At 30.9% G+C, this 17473-nt stretch overlaps 1 protein-coding gene across 3 annotated transcripts; it reads right to left on the bottom strand.

Moving 5' to 3' along the window:
• Window positions 1-2252: 2252 nt before the first annotated feature.
• Window positions 2253-7235, bottom strand: LOC128191674 (uncharacterized). Of its 3 annotated transcripts, none has more exons than XM_052863860.1 (5): window positions 6891-7231; window positions 5470-5592; window positions 4976-4999; window positions 4559-4582; window positions 2253-2856 (listed from the first exon to the last, which is right to left on the bottom strand). In XM_052863860.1, exons 1-5 carry the CDS (start codon window positions 7054-7056, stop codon window positions 2642-2644), a joined length of 552 nt encoding a protein of 183 aa, XP_052719820.1. In that variant the 5' UTR covers window positions 7057-7231; the 3' UTR covers window positions 2253-2641. The 3 variants fall into 3 exon arrangements, with proteins under 3 accessions (XP_052719820.1, XP_052719822.1, XP_052719821.1); XM_052863862.1 differs by having other exon boundaries at window positions 6809-6929; XM_052863861.1 differs by lacking the exon at window positions 4559-4582 and having other exon boundaries at window positions 6891-7235.
• Window positions 7236-17473: the final 10238 nt, after the last annotated feature.

Below are 17473 nucleotides of genomic sequence, written 5' to 3'. Positions count from 1 at the left end.
GGTGGCTGTAGTGTTTGATGGTGGAGATGGGCTTGTTATTGTTGTTTGTTTTATTGTTGTAAATAAATTATGTTGTTCGTCTGTGAGATCTTTCTCAGGAATTGTTGCTGTTGTTGCTTTTGTTGTTGTTAGTTGTGGTTGTGGTGGTGGTGAAGGGGAAGGTGAAACTTTAGATTGATTATCTAGAAAGATCAAACGTGTAGCATTCAGGTTGTTTTTAGCAAAGCAAAATAAAAGACTTAAACTTACAAAATAGCTACAAATAATTTTAAAAAATGTCAGCTTTTGCAATGATTTCATGATTAAAGTCATACATGGAGAGAGAAAAATTGAAGCTTGTCAGAACCTGGACAGTTATGAGAAATACAGGTAAACCTGTCTCGAAGGACAGTCAAAAACAAGCACAAATTCCAAAAAGACGAGGAATGGTACATCGATAACCCTTATTAAAATTTATTTAATAATTCGAAGATAGATAGCTAAATATGAGGTATGCAATGTACAAACAGTATTAAAAGCATGTGTCTAGCAAGTATGCTGGTTTTTAACAGTTTAATAAATTTGCTAGAATACAAATTAGGCGAAAAATAAATGTTTGAAAAATGAGTTTAATTATGATTATTTTCATTGAGTCAAGTAAAACTAACGTGTATTTTGGACGTGGATATAAAGAGATGAATCTATAGGCCGATGGAACAATGACGCAGAAATGATGAAATACTTGTCTTGAACAAAGTACAGTAAGAGCTGTCGAGATTTACAGGTTGCTTTTACAAGTCAAGTTTTTCAACATCAACAAACCAATGCTATATACAAAATGATAACATGAAGAGTTTTTAAAGCCCCCCCCCCCCAAAAAAAAAAGACTGCACGTGTCAGCGTGCCTTATAAGAATAAAACACTGCTAAGATGTCATTTGTGGGCAAAGTTTAATTGGAGTCAGATATGTTTAGTTGAAATAACACCCGATTTCACTACAGGTCATCTTGCTAGAATAATGAAAATTGTTTTTTTTAAAGCCCTGAAAGATAGCATGAAACTATTTGAAACGTAAAGGTTTGAATGAATTATAAATTACGTACCAAGACCAAAACTTAAAACTGTAAAGAGACAGATGAATAACATTGTTTTTACGACCAATTTCAGGTAAAGAAAAGTACTGGACTAAAACAGGAGGTGTCGGCGTTGTCTAATTGTTATATTACTGCTGAGAGATCAAACATGGGCAAACGTACCTGTTATTAAATGTATACACAAAGCACAATTTACAATTTTAGGAAAATGACTATTTTATCATACTCTAATACTTCGGAGAGCGAAAAATTGCAATATCCCTTATCCCCCTTTTGTAAATAAATGTGTATTTTAGACCGCCAAGAACCAGACGATAAAATTTGAAGGTAGTTTACTATGTCAAGGATTGTACTTCTTAAGACACAACGTCACAAGATTGTGATTTAAATATTTTGTGAAATTGATTGCATTGATCGATTTGATTGAATACCATCATAGCTCAGCGTTTAAAGCGTCGGACTTGTAAAATGCAGAACACGAGTTCAAATCCGATTGAGATTTTTTTTCATATTTTCTAAATAAATTTAATATTTTGAAAATTGTATTTTTCAAATCCCAAATTGCTTATTGTTCACTTAGTTCCCTTGTGTACTTCTTATGCATCATACAATCTTTTACAATCAAGCAATTTTCAGCTGATTTTAGAAACTATTAATATTAAGTTATAGCGAACCTCCTGAAGAAACATCGCAGGCACAGACGAATTGGCGTATGTTACAAAATTATAATAAACAAATTAAGGATACATAATAAACAAAATTAGAGTTTTTAAAAATGTATTTTCTCACAGAAAAAAAACAACTATTATACGATATTAATTATTAAGTATTTTTACATATATAACTTCAGAATATATTTAACATTTTTTCTTGACTTATATGAAAAATAAGTTAATATGCCAAAATTTATCGATATAAATATGAAAATGTTGTTCAAAAATGTTTTTCAGAACAACATGAATATATCGTAATACATTAACTATCTGAAAGTTTAAAAACCTTCCGCCACAAATATACTAAACTCCCTCACTAAACTCAGTAAATATATAATTTTCTTTTGACAATTTTATTCAATATGGTTTATTTGGCAAAGTGAAAGATATATATATATATATATATATATATATATATATATATATATATATATATATATATATATATATATATATATATTGCAAAATTTTTATACAAGAGGTGACATAAAATATTTACCCAAAAAGAGATGAGCAAACCTCTTTAAGACACAGATCTAATATTCAAACACAAGTTATATCATTAAGTAATTTTTTTTTAAACGTAAATCATTACAATGATAACATACAATGTATATGTTTACTAGTATTGACAATCAACAGTACTTTATAAAACCATTGCTTTCCGTCATATACATGTTAACATGCTACAATTTTTTTGTATGGAAAAATTAAACATACTATCTATATACTTTTTTTTTGTTTCAGAAAAATACCACTCTACAAATAGCGTTTTCGTTACTTTAACGTAATTGATATATCAAATCTTTATTCAAAGCAACAAAACAAGTTAACAATACTTAAATTACATAAAAATTACTTCTTGTTGATTATCCAGAATGCAAAAGGATTAACTGTGATGCCTCTGGTGGCTTTGGTGGTCGATTGTGGAAATGGGCTTGTTGTAGTTGTAAATATATTATGTTGTTCTCCTGTGAAATCTTTCTCGGTGACCGTTGTTGTCGTTGTTGTCGTTGTTGTTGGTGGTGGTGGGAGTGTTGAAAATGAAAATGGATTCATAGGTTGATTGCCTGGAAAGATCAAACGTGGAGTAATGAATTTTTTTTCAGCAAAGCAAAATGTATGGGTTAGACTTATAAAACAAGTTCAAGTAAAACATTTGGTATTTTCAGCTTGCATGGGGATCTCATAATAGAAATCAATAAAATTTGATGAATATGAAGATAAGAAAATAAAAGTCGGTTTTGTGTAATGGTTTTCTTAAAGAAGTCGCACTCAGTACCTGGTGATGAACGTTACTTATACACGTGTCTTGAAGGACAGTAAAAAAGAAAAACAACTACCAAAAAGATTAGGATCGATATATCGATAACTCTTATTTCAATTAATTGGATTATTCGAAGATAGACATGTAGCCATATAATGTAAGGTGTGTAACAAGACATTATGTTAGATATCATAAGGTGCGTTACAGGGTATTATGTTAGATATCATAAGGTGTGTAACAAGATATTAATTTATATATTATAAGGTGTGTAACAAGACATTATGTTTGATATTTTAAGATGTGTAACAAGATTAAATGCCAGTTTACCTAAGGTGCGTAAAAAGACATAATGCCAGATATCTTGAGGTGTATTACAAGAAATTATGTTAGATATCATAAGGTATGTATCAAGACATTATGTTAGATATCATGAGGTGCGTTACAGGATATTATGTTAGATATTATAAGGTGTGTAACAAGACACTATGTTAGATATCATAAGGTGTGTTACAATACAGTATACTAGATATTATAAGGTGTGTCACAAGAATTCATACCAAATATCATAAGGTGTGTAACAAGACATTATATTAGATTTTATAAGGTGCTTCTCAAGACATTATACCAGATATCATAAGTTGTGTAACAAGACATTATACTTGATATTATAAGGTGTGTAACAACGTTTACTCGTTACTCACTTTGATAGCAGAATATGAAATAGCGATGAAAGTACAAGATTTAGAAGACGAATAACCGTAAAGAGACAGTAGTTAACATTTTTTATTGCAATTCCACATAAAGAAAAAATGATCGCGTTTCTCAAAAGGTATGTACTTTATGGAATTTATAGTTGTATAACTTGTGTTAAAATAATATACTGAACATCAATTTTATTATCGAACGATTAAATAAAATAAAGTTAGACATCTTGTCCTACAGGATACAATACTCTGATTTTTATGGGAACACTATCAGTAAACAAGCTTCATGTAGTTTAAACAAATTTCTATTGAAAAAGGGTGTGTATAATAATTCTACCATGGAATCCTTTAAATATCGGAGGGGGGGGGGCAATTTTTGAGGATTATGGGGTTTCTTTTTGCTTATTCGTAAGGATGTAATTTCGCAGATTAGTCGGTTTTCAGTTTCAGTAAGAAAAAGAACTCTTTCTAAATTTGATATCGTTGAGGGTGTAAATTCTTGGGGGACGGCTGCCCACAAATACCAAGCAAATTCTGCCACTGTGAATTCTGATGACTCCACAGTATGCCTGTCGCAAAACATATCGCTACAATAATTAAGTTTTTTCTCTTAGCCACCATCTTGAAGGTTAAGCGTATGAAGTTTCCTCTCTAATGCCCAGTTTGACAAGTTGAAATTCGATGAAAAATGAAGGAATCTAGGCAAGTTGACATACAACATGACCGCCGACGGGAAGCCCCTCCTGCCAAACTGTGTCAATCGAAAAACTATATATATTATGAAATAAGATGTATGTTTACCAAATCGTTGCTGTGGAAGGATATCTGTAAAGAGAAAGGCGTGATTATATTTTTAAGAAAATATAAAGATACATCTTAAATATTTTTCAATTGATGCAGACAATTTGTATTATTTTGTATTTTGAAGTATCTGAAAATTTACTACACAGTCACAATTCATCTATCAAGAATGTTTGTCGCTCTATGTAAGCAAGTTTGAATTAATACTGTGAGGAGTAGAAGTTTAATACTTATAAAAGGTGCGTCACAAGATATTGTACTAGATATTAAAAGTTGTGTAACAAGACATTATGTTAGATATCATAAGGTGTGTAACACGACATTATGGTAGATATCATAAAATGCGTCACAAGACATTATGCTAGATATCATAAGTCGTATATAAACTATATATCATGAAATAAGATGTATACTTACTAAATACATGCTGTTGAGGGATATCTGTAAAGAGAAAGATGTGATTATATTTTTACGAAAATATATAAAGATACATCTTCAATAATTTTTAATTGATACAGACTATTGTATCATTTGTATTTTGAAGTATTTGAAAAATTAACTACACAGCCACAACTATCAAGAATGGTTGTCGCTCTATGTAAGCAAGTTTTATTGCATTATTGTGGAGAGTAGAAGTTTAATACTTAGAAAAGTCATTTTTGTCTAAAGACGTTCATAAAGTTTTCACTGCATATGGAGCTATATCAATATTCATTAAGTGGCAATTTTCGTTTTGTTGTGGATCCAGAAATCAAATAATTATCGAGAAAAGATATGTGAATACGTATTTAATGAAAAAACCATTGTCTACAAATTTCATTGCTTGTCTCCATTTTTACTCTAACCACGAAAATTATAGCACATGAATTTTGATGAACACTTCAATTTATCTTAGTTATAAATATACTTACTTTTTGGCGGTGGGCATCCTTTTGCATTGATGTAACTATTACATGGGTTTGGTTTTAATTTGCATTTAATAAAACAGGGCGACGTTCCAACCATAGGATTGATAGGCTCTATTGGTTCAGGTGCTAATAAAAGTAAATAACATTTGTACACAATGTCTCAATCTACTTTACAGCAAGGTTGCTGAAAATGAATCACTTCGTAATTTTGAGTTAGCCAAGACTCGAATTTACCATAATTTAACATAAGGAATGATACATATATGTATGTACCTGTACTCAACAATCAATTATGTCCATTACCAAATCAAGTGTTCGATAGATAATTTTATTTTAATTAGCTTAACTACAATCAAAATAAATGCGTGAAGATATGGCAATTCATTTTGATTCAACATTAAAAAAAGTCGAAAGTCTTTTAAATCGCAAAATTCAGCTGTGTAATTAAAAAATACTAGATGAAAAACATCCATCTTCTTTATATCCCTCTTTCAACATACATATGTGTATATATGACTAGTATGTTATTAAAAATTCTATTATATATTGTCATGATCTACAGTCTTTAGGCATCCCCATCTAAAGAAATAAAAGATATTTTCCTCAGTTTACCAATACTGTGGCAGAAAGATTGCAATTAATTGGGGCGTTCAAGCGGCATCATATATTGTCCCCTGACTTAAAACATTTCTTTTATTGAAAGATATTTTTCTTACCAAAAATTTAAAATTTTCTTACTGCAATTTTTCCAAAACAAAAACTTAAAAATATTTCTATCATCCATTATGAAGTTTTCGAAACATATGCAGGTAACATTGATTTCACGCTCTGATTGCGTCTGGTTTTGTTTACAATTTTAACACAGAAAACATGTAATTTTGATATTTTGTGGTAAGATCTGCAAGAGAAATATTACAGGGAATGTTTCACTTGGAAAAGGACCTTGTACCAAAGGTTTTAAAGTGGTTTTGTAATTGAAACACAACAATAATGGTATCTTCGCTGAATGACTTTACATGCAATCGATTTTTTTTCTACATAATTTGTTCTTATTTATTGCGTTATTTTCGTATCTAATTTTCTGTATCTTTAAAATAATGTAGAGAAGACATTTGAGATAATCTATCATTCTGATGAGACAAGCACATTTATACATTATTGATCATTTACCTTTTCAAATCATAATTTTCAAATCAAAGTCCATGTTAATGAAATATTACGTCAGTTGTGTCATTAATGGTATTTGTATATATTCATATTTACCTCCTGTCCGTCTGTAAAATTTATAACAGTCATGCATATATATAAAATAAGTTTACAAAACACGATCTAGGAGACTTACGCCTCTGCATTTCGTAACATCACGACGTGATCGTCTGCAATATATATAGCAGTCAGGCAATTATGTAAATAAGTTTGCAAACCATGTAGAAGAATCCTCTGATCCATGATGCCCATTCCTAAGGAAGACTTACGACTCTGCATTGATAAGCCCATTCCTCTGTTTCCAAATGGAAACGAGGAACATTCAACGGTTATCAATGGAGAGAAAACATAAACAAAAAGTATACAACTTCCTCTACAATCCATGACCGAAGTACTTCACGAGTATTCCTTTATCAAACTTATGAATCTAAGTTACGCACTGAGTTGTAATCAGGAAATGAAATGCTGGAAAAAATAACAAAGCTATTTGACACGTAGTGCATGACTGATTGGATCGCAAGTGAATTTCAAATTAGGACCTCAGAAGTTTTAACATTCAGCTTTTTTGTAAACAGTCATGGTCGCTCAGCACACCCATGTTTTATTTGATAGATCTTCAAAGTATTTGAGTTACGATTGATTATTTGAGCCTTTGTCTGTAAATGTTTCTGTGTAAAGGATTTTTGCATGAAAATATATCGCTGGATTTTTTCGCTGGATAAGTTGGCGTATATTTGAATTACGGATTTCTCGCAATGAAAGATTTGATTTAGCGGTTTATTTTATTCTGCTTCTGTAAAACTAAAGATCCGTTCCCTTTACGTACAAAATACAGGAGCCAAGAGTTCGTACTCAGATGAGTACTAATCGTAAAATAATATAAAAGTAACATTGGCCCGTGTAATATTTAAACCCGAAGTCACACAAATCATTTCAAAACGATCATGCTGCGAAGTTGGCTTAAAAAAGCAAACGAAACGCCGCCGCCTTCTCCCGATCTACCAGATCCACGGTCAGCCAAAAATCAGAATGATTCGCAAATAATAGTTGCAGCTAATTCGGAAATTAATTCTACTCCAAGTCCTTCTACTAAACGAAAACGGAGAATGTACAACTCGTACGACAGCGCCTATCGTGCAAAGATGGCAAGGTATGCCGTTGATCATGGTGTGGCTGTAGCTGCTAGACACTTTTCAAAATCGTTACAGAAAAATGTTAACGAAAGCACTATAAGAAACATGAAGAAAGAATTTCTTCGAATTAAAAAAAAAAGTGGTTCAGAACCAACGACGCTTATAAAAGGTGAACGCAGGGCACCGCTACTATTGGGAAAATACGACGATGATGTTAAAACTTATGTTGAATACGTTCGAAATTGTGGTGGTGTCATAAATAAACATCTATTAATAGGATGTGCAAAGGGGATCATAATCTTCCTAAGATCTCTTTTTACCTACTACAGTCGATTTCAAATAAATAACACGTTGTAAATAATTTTGAATTTTAAGAACGCACGCTAAAAAGGCACATATTTTTAAAAAAAAGTTCGGCACGCAATTGCATGGAGAAGAAGGCGACATTTATATTTAAAAAATATTTATATTGTCTTTGATATCTTATTGCTGTTAAGAATTTGCTCTAAAGGCGGTAAGCTTTTTTTTTAAAAAGCTAAACTTGTATATTTGATGTTTTCAGAGCCCACCAGTGTGAATCGTTTATTCAAAAACTGTCGGACAATGATATCAAGGTGCGATTTATACCAGCTTCTTGTACTGGGGAATTACAACCACTCGATCTTGCGGGGAATGACACATTCAAGCAGTCTGTTAAAAACTAGTTTCAGTCGTTAAAAACTCGTTTCAGTCGTGGTATGCGGACGAAATTGATAAAAATCTATCAAACGGAAAAACTGTCGAAGAACTCGACATAGACCTTACAGCCAAATGTTATACGTTTACAGTAATTGTCTAGCTTCAAATCCATCAGAAAAAATTAAATTTCCAAAAAAAAAAATTACATGATATCCTAGAAATAAAATTAAAAGTGGGAGGGGCTAGACTAATCATCAGAAATCTTTACAAGAATTCCCAAAATCATGAAAATACTAATGGGGGGGGGGTGTATACCTATGACTCCAATCTTACCTGCCTCCAAATTTTTGTATCCCAAATCATGAAGTTCCTAATCCGTTGGGGGGGGGGGGATAACCCTTCTATGACTCCAATTTTCAATATCACTATCTTATATTTCCCATCTTATTTTGATTAGATTGGAAATTCCGGAATCAAAAACATTTTCCTGTCCAGTCTTAAAATTATTATGAAGGAAGTCTTATGACTGAATGCATTGATCTCATGAACAAATGTTTAAACTTGGTAACTGTTTTTGGTGAAATTGCAAGTTCTCATCAAGACACAGATGAAAACACATGTTATATCATTCAGTCATGCATTATTTTTTGGGGTATATAATTACAATAAAACATTCAAAGTATAAGTGTACTAGTATTGAGCATCAACAATTATTTGTAAAATCATTCCTTTACGTAACATATACATAATAAAATTCATCCTTTTAACTCAACAAACAGTTGTGACGGCCCCTTAACGTAGTTGTTAAAATAAAGATTTTCTTAAAGCATTAAAACAAGTTTACAACACATGACAAAGAAATTAAGACTAATATAGCAAAGCAAATCGATGTCATAAGAATTACTTCTTTTTAGATATCATCCAAAATGCAGGAGGATTCACTGTGATGCCTCCTGTAGCTGTGGTGGTTGATGGTGGAGATGGGCTTGTTATTGTTGTTTGGTTTATTGTTGTAAATAAATTATGTTGTTCGTCTGTGACATCTTTTTCAGGGATTGTTGCTGTTGTTGCTTTTGTTGTTGTTGTTTTTGTTGTTGTTAGTTGTGGTTGTGGTGGTGGTGAAGAGGAAGGTGAAACTTTAGATTGATTCTCTGGAAAGATCAAACGTGTAGCATTCAGGTTATTTTTAGCAAAGCAAAATTAAAGACTTAAACTTACAAAATAGCTACAAATAATTTTTAAAATTGCAGCTTTTGCAGTGATTTCATGATTAAATTCATACATGGAGAAAAACAGTTCTATTAAAAGCATGTGTCTGGCAAGTATGCTAGTTTTTAAGTTTAATAAATTTGCTAGAATACAAATTAGGCAAAAAATAAATGTTGAAACATGTGTTTGATAATGATTATTTTCATTGAGTCAACTAAAACCAACGTGTAACTAAGGACGTATAAAAAGATGAATCTAGAGACCGATGGAACTATGCACAGTGTTATTGATAGTAATAAGACGCAGAAAGAAATAATGTCGTCGTAGTTAATATCACAGTACAGTAAGAGATGTAAAGATTTACAGGTCGCTTTTACAAGTCAAGTTTTTCAATATCAACAAATCAATGCTATATACATAATGATAAATCACAGGATAATTAAATTAATAGAGGATGAGAAAAAAAGTTGGCATGAAGAGTTTTTAAAGCCCCCCCCCCCCAAAAAAAAAACCCAAAAAAAACAAACAAAAAAACCAAAAAAAAAACACCAAAAAAAAAAACCTGCAGCTATATAAACGTGTCAGCGTGCCTTATAAGAGTAAAACACTGCTGAGATGTCATTTGTGGGCAAAGTTTAATTGGAGTCAGATATGTTTAGTTGAAATAACACCCGGTTTCACTACAGGTCACCTTGCTAGAATAATGAAAATCGTTTTTAAGCCCATGAAACTATTTGAAACGTAAAGGTTTGAATTAATTATAAATTACGTACCAATTCCAAAACTTAATTCTGTTAAAAAACAGATGTACATGTATAACATTGTTTGATAGAAGCTGAGAAAAAAAGTAGAAAAGAAGAGTGTTCACACCTGCAAAATTATGTCAATCGAAAACTATCTATGATCAAATATGGTGTATCCTTACAGAATCGAAATTGTAAAAGAGATCTGTTCAGAGATATATTAGATTATATTTCTATAAATTTATTTGATACATCTGGAAAAAATTAAGCTTTTATTTGGTGCAGAAAATATTGAAATTGTAATATTTTTTTCTTTTTTTTCTTTGAAACTTTAGCCAATAATCATCAATAATACTTCTCTTCAGCATCATGACATTTAGCATAAAATTATGAAATGTTAGAAGCATTTGTTTAAAAAGTTAAGGTATCGATAAAATCATTATTTCAAATAAAATATACAAATCAAGATACGTGTCATTTAGCAATGTTCAGTGCATTAAGTGACATGCAGATGAACATCTTAACTTTTATTCAAATACCTGTGATAAATATTTACATGTATGCAGATTTGGGAAGATTTCCTTCGTTGTACTACAGAAAATTCGCATTAATCAAATACTGGCGTAAATTACTTAATTCCAACAACTGTATTTTGTTAAATTTTTATTACAATTTGTTCAATGATGTTGAGAATAATAAGAAAATCAATTGGGTGTCTGATGTTAAAAATTGTTTGATTGATGTAACGAAATTTGGAATGCACAGAGATGCAATGAAGGTACATTATGTATCATAATGAAAAGAATATTTAACCAATCAAAACAAGAACTTTTTTGCATGCATTAAAAATTCCAGTTAATGTTTATTTTATCGATACCTTATTTCACAACACTGGTTACAATACAACCTTACGAAACCCATACCTGCTAAATTTAAAAAATACATTTCTAAAATTTGATTGTCTTCTAATAATTTTGCTGTTGAAACTAGTCGATTTAATAGAACCACCAGAACAATGAAAAAATGTATATATTTTAACATTAATTGTGTGGAAGATGAATTTGATTTTATATTGGTGTCTTTTGCATGATATTTTTCGTAAAAAAAATTAAATTATTCCCTATTTTAGGAGGAAACTTTTAAGCTCAGAAAATGTCACAATTCGGAATAATCTTGGAAAATATGTAGATAATAGTTTCAAATTATTAAATGATCTGTTACCACAATTCAAATATATTTTTTATTCTGCTTGCATATTTATATGGCATATATGTATTGTATAAACATGAAACATGGATACTGATGGGCTGTAAAGCCTAAAGTGAAAAAAGAATAAATGAATGAATTTAGTTTACATTGTTTAATGAGCTTTTGAGTTAACTATGTCTGGTTAATTTCGTGACCAATTGAAATTTTTAGTATCATTAAAAACAATGATCGTATGATGTTACATGTACGTCAGACTTACAAATACTTTTCTATCGATTAACTTGCAAAAGGTTTTGTTCCTCGGCAAAACGAAGCACTAGGTCTACTGAGGTTTGTATTTGACCCTTAAACGGTTTATTAGTCCTTTTAATCCGTTTGTCATTGACAGTCTATGGTTGTTAAATCCGTTGACAGGACACCATTTACAACCTTAAAAGTAGTACACGTATTATCAAAATAAGATTAATTAGTTCTTCCTCCTATGTAGAGTATTAACCTATAATATAATTAATATAACTAATCTATTATAATGCTAATCTACGTACTTTTCCTTACTTTATATATGATTTGAAAGATATTTAAGGATAGATGTTTAAAACAAATAGTTAGTATTTCTGAAATTTGCAAACAGTAACCATCACATCCCATGAGAATGGCCAATTGTGCCAACAGTTTGTGTCACTCTTTGTAAAAGATAATCATTGGTAATTATAGTCTACTTTTACGAATATATTTCACTTTACTTAAGCAAGTTTTAAAACAGTTTTTTTTGGTCTTAAAACCTTAATAAAATATCCACAGAAAATTCGGTTAAATGAATATTTCTTAAGGCCCAATTTTTGTTTCTTCGTAAATCCACGAAATAAAATGTTCATTTAAAAAAACCCCGAAAACTTAGTTCTTTGACAAAATCATTGTCCACAAACTTTCTTATCATCCACACTCGTTATTTTAATACAACTACGAGAATTTAGCTCACGACTATTAATGAAACCACAATTTACGTTTGATATGGATATACTTACTTCTTGCATTTGGTGGTCGGCATCCTTTTCTACCAAAGTAACTATCACATGGGTTTTGTTTTATTTTGCAGTTTAATATACAGGGCGTTATTCCAACCGTTTGTATGATCGGCCTTGGTTCTTCTTGAAATGATTGGTCTTAAAAAAATTGAACAGTAATAATAAACAATGTCTAAAGCATTAGTACTATGAGTTTACTGATGACGAATCAGTTCGTGGTTTGAGCTAAATCGTTTGTACATCAGACTGTCAAAATTTAAGTTAGAAGTAAAATATATCTGTAATCAACAATCAATTTTTTCTTTTACCGAATCAAATCAAGTTTTAGATCAGTAGTAACAGATAAATATAAAATAATCAAATAAGCTAACTAACAATAGGACATTTAATTTGACATTAATAAAAATGAAAGAACTAACAGAAAATTTAGATGTAAAATTGTTTAAAAAATTACTAGACGACTTTTTTTTATTGGAAGATACTTTTTCTTACAATAAGTTTTAAATTTCTGCAATTCTTGCAAAACAAAAAGTTAGAAATATTTCTTTTCTCCATTATACTCCTTTTATGTGAACACTTGTACATTATCCATTATCAAGCGTTTGAAGCATACAATGTTTAATATCAATACCACACTCTTACTGGTTGTTTTAATTTTTACACGTGAGAACGTGGAGGATTTGTTTGTTTTGGTCATGGATATGAAACAAAGATGAAACAGCCATACTAACATGTTACTAAGTCTGCTTTCGCAACTGAAGCTATTGTGCCATAAACTTTGTCGAGAAAAATCTTTTTATAATGAACGGAAAGATATATTTAACAAATATTTTTTATAAGTGCATATCAAATCATGGGTCGTGACAAAACTAAATGCGTTTATAGAAATTTGAATTTCACAGATTTTTAATGCCAAAAAAATGGGAGTAATATTTTGAATGTAAATATTTTATATGGATATTTTTATAATGAATAATGGAATGAAAGTTAAAAAACACTTTTAATGGCAGTAAATGTTCCGCAGAGAATTGGATCTTAATCAGATAATATAGAATTAATATCTTATGTGACTTTTATTTGAAACGTTTCGTTAATGGCGACTGCACTGTATAACTTTGCATGCGTTGAAAAAACTAAATGATTATTCATAATATCTAGACCACCCCTTGAAAACTCATACCTTTTTACACAGTAAAATTACTGAAAATAATTGCCGGCACGCTTAAATATCCTCGAACCCCGGCAATACCCCCTCCCCCCGAGCCATAAGAACATTTTCTGGATCTGCGCTTGCTGCGTTAAATTGTCTAAAATGTTAATTTCTGTAAAATAATGCAGAGAACATATTTGAACTCGTTAATCATTTCGATGATATAAGAGCGTTTTTAGATTATTAATCAACTTTCACTCAGATTATATATCTCACCAGAGCTCATATATTACGTAAAATCAGCTGTCAGTCTTGTTATTATTTATACTTGCGCAACATCACGACATGATCGTCTGCAATATATATAGCAGTCCGGCAATTATATAAATAAGTTTGCAAACCATGTAAATGACCCCTCTGATCCATGATGTCCATTCCTCCGTTTCCAAATGGTAACGAGGAACAATCTACGTTTATCAATAGATGGAGGATACAAACAACAAGTAAACGATTTTCTCTCCAATCCATGACCAAAGTATTTGAAGGATTTACCTTTACCAATTTTATTAATGTAAATTACGCAATGTGTAATATTCAGGAAATCAAATGAATGGAAATAACAAAGCTATTTGACTCATGGTGCATGACTGATTTGATCACCAGTGAATTCCAAAGCAGATGTCATAAGTTTTAACAGTCATCCTTTTTGTAAACAGTTAAGGTGGCTCATTACAACCATATTTCATTAGATAGATCTATATATTGTTTTTGAGTTATGACTGACGGTTAAAATATTTATATATGAATATTTCTGTGTTAAAGTTGCAATAGCATAAAAATATATCGCTGGATATTTTCTGTGGGGTTTATTTTTGTTGCTAAATTTTTAGTTTCAAATCAATCAAACTTAATTACAAAATATGTTTTATTTTATCCTAAAAACAATTTGAATTAAAAAATCGTTGACGTAATCGAAAACATTCGGTTTACGATACCTTTTTATAATCGATATGGAGGCCATTAGATTCTGCACTTATTGCAGGGATGGGGTAATTGAAAAACTTTAAAAGTATTTGTAATTGGGCGTGGTTAATTACATTTTTTTAAGTAATTAAAAGATATTTGTTTTAAAATCTACTTTCAATTACAAGTTGTCTAATAAAATGTATTTAAATACCTTAAAAATATCAAGTTCATTCAATTTACTTTACAATAACATTTCAATTTCCAATAGATGACATTAAAACATTACTGTTCTTAAAGCCTCGTGTATCTCAATGTTGTTGCGTGGACCCTGAGGTCCACGCAGAAAATATATAAGCAAGGTTAAACCGGATGCTATGGGGAAAATTCAGCCTGCGCATGAGCTAGCCTGGTTCCTGTGCGTAATGGGTAGCTCAGGTAGCAAGGGACAGTTTCGAATAAAGTACCCGATATATTATATTTTTGTAAAATTGAGAGTTGCTGTACTTGAAGGCTTATGAGTGTTTTTAAAATTCATGAAATGATTTTTAATGATTATCATTAGTTAGAGGGGTGTCTGTTGTTGAAATTGATATGCAATATGTAGGCCCCTTATGTTAGGTACATGAGAATCAGAAGTAAAATGCGAAACCTGCGGCTATGACTGTTGTGCTGACTTTACACAGTGAAATTGCAAGTTACAGACGGGAGGTAAGATAACACGAAAAGTATGTGGATGGGACATTGTAAACTATACACCGGTAAGTTTCTGACATGTGATAGTGCAACATGCACGCGGTACGGAAGGTCAACCCTCTGCAGGGAATTAGCTGGGGGAGGTCTAAAAAGCTGAAAAATCATGAAAAATTAGCAAAATATGAAAGGGTCAAAATCTTATAAAAACCAGTATGTAGAGAATTTTACAGGTTTTTACTAATAATTTTCTTCAGAAATTGGTGATTGGCCTTATAAAGAGTGAATTAAAGGTATTTGAGCTGAATGGGAACTGAGGAAATTCTAGTTACAGAGTTCCGAAGACATGCATCCCTTGGCTAAAAAAAACCTGTCCTCTGCCACCTCAGGGAACCAGGCTAGCACACGTTTATCATAATCGGGATCGGGATTCCGTGCCATATGTACACATAAGTTCAAAGGCGCTTTAATTGTAAAGTTGTCGTTTAACAGTACAGAAACAAAGTATTCCTTTAAAGAAATGATTGGCATGTGATATGAACTATCAGTATTATGAAATAAGTTAACGTTATGCCGAAACTACAATATGCATCAAATAGCATTATTTGCGATGTTTTGTTGTTTTCCGAATACACATGTAACTTAACTTTACTTTTATAGTAGGCGAGGCTAGAGAACTTCCCGATTAAATTTCTTTAAGCATCTAAGTATGAGTGAATAATTATGTCGCTGTATAAAAGTTAAAATCTCAAGAAAAATGCATCAAAATACGAAATTTTTAATTTACACAAAGCTGTTACTGCATAGTTAACAAAGTAGTGCGAATCGTAATGTGTACGCAAATAGTAGAATTCACCGAATGCCTGATACTATACATGCAAGCTTCATTCATAGATAGACCATAATTATTTTAGAAGTATGAATCCTTTAAATTCTGAGATAAAAATTCAGGGCTATACATACATGTATACGTAATACAACGTACAAATTTAGCGGTTAAAGGCAGAGGGCTAGAGTCGGTGGAATCTCTGATAATCTTATAACTTTCACGTTTTCATTGGAAACACATGCAAATGGTCCACGTATTGTAGTCCTTTTTTAAACTTGTTGATACTTGTATTTGTTTTCAAGATGTTTAAATATAAAGTAATGTAACTAAATCGTATTTAATTACATTTAAAGATATCAATGTGATTGTAAATTATTATCAAAACTATCATTGTATTTGAAAGTATTTAATAACATTTCAAAGTAATTAACCTTAGCTGAGACTTATTGCACAGGTTACATTAATTACTATAGATAGCTACACTGAAAGTTGCTAGTACAAGACACACAAACGCAGAGGCATTGTGACATCAAAACTTTAAAGATACTTTATTAAACCCATGCAAAATTGTTGAATTCAACATATTTCATTCCCTACAAAAATGTCAAAAGGATACGATACAAGTTGTAAAAACGTAGATTGTTCTCTTGTTGTTACATACATTATATTTTACACTGCCATAAAATAGTTATTAATAACAATTATGTTACAAGTAAAAACAGATATAAAATGATTGTTTTAAATGCTGTAATACTGTGTGTAAGTTGAAGTTGAATAAGAAATTATGCAAATACAGTTAAAAAATTTAAATAATGCACTTAATGTACTTAAATTTTTCACACTTAAGCTTCTGTATAAAAGTGGGAACTGCTTTAAATATATATGCAAAATAGTATAAAATAAATAACTAAAAGCTCAATTAGGTTAGTGTTGTCCAGCGTCTGTCGTCGTTGTAGGCGTTTACACGGTTGCAAGACATTCACATATTATTTTTTTTCACCAGTCAGAAGGTCCCGTATTAGGAGGAAGAGAATATTAGGATAATAAAGAGGACGAGAGGAAAAAAGATGACAATATCATTTGTATTTCTTACCGTAAGTAAGACAATGTATTTGAATAGGACATACATTATAAGCTGTGTTCAAGATATCACCAAAATCTTTTTTAAT

The sequence above is a fragment of the Crassostrea angulata genome, chromosome 7 (assembly GCF_025612915.1).
Source record: "Crassostrea angulata isolate pt1a10 chromosome 7, ASM2561291v2, whole genome shotgun sequence".
NCBI lineage: Eukaryota > Metazoa > Mollusca > Bivalvia > Ostreida > Ostreidae > Magallana > Magallana angulata.
Note: the sequence above shows the minus strand (reverse complement) of the source record. Positions and strands in the feature narration are given on the sequence as shown.

What these genes read in the sequence shown, in the direction of transcription:
- LOC128191674 (XM_052863860.1), bottom strand. Translation starts at nt 7,056, where the DNA reads ATGGATTGTAGAGGAAGTTGTATACTTTTTGTTTATGTTTTCTCTCCA. An exon ending in TCAGAGGATTCTTCTACATG is followed by an intron (nt 5,593 to 6,890) that starts GTTTGCAAACTT and finishes TACTTTTATTAG; the next exon opens with CACCTGAACCAATAGAGCCT. An exon ending in CCTTCCACAGCAACGATTTG is followed by an intron (nt 2,857 to 4,558) that starts GTAAACATACAT and finishes TGATCTTTCCAG; the next exon opens with GCAATCAACCTATGAATCCA.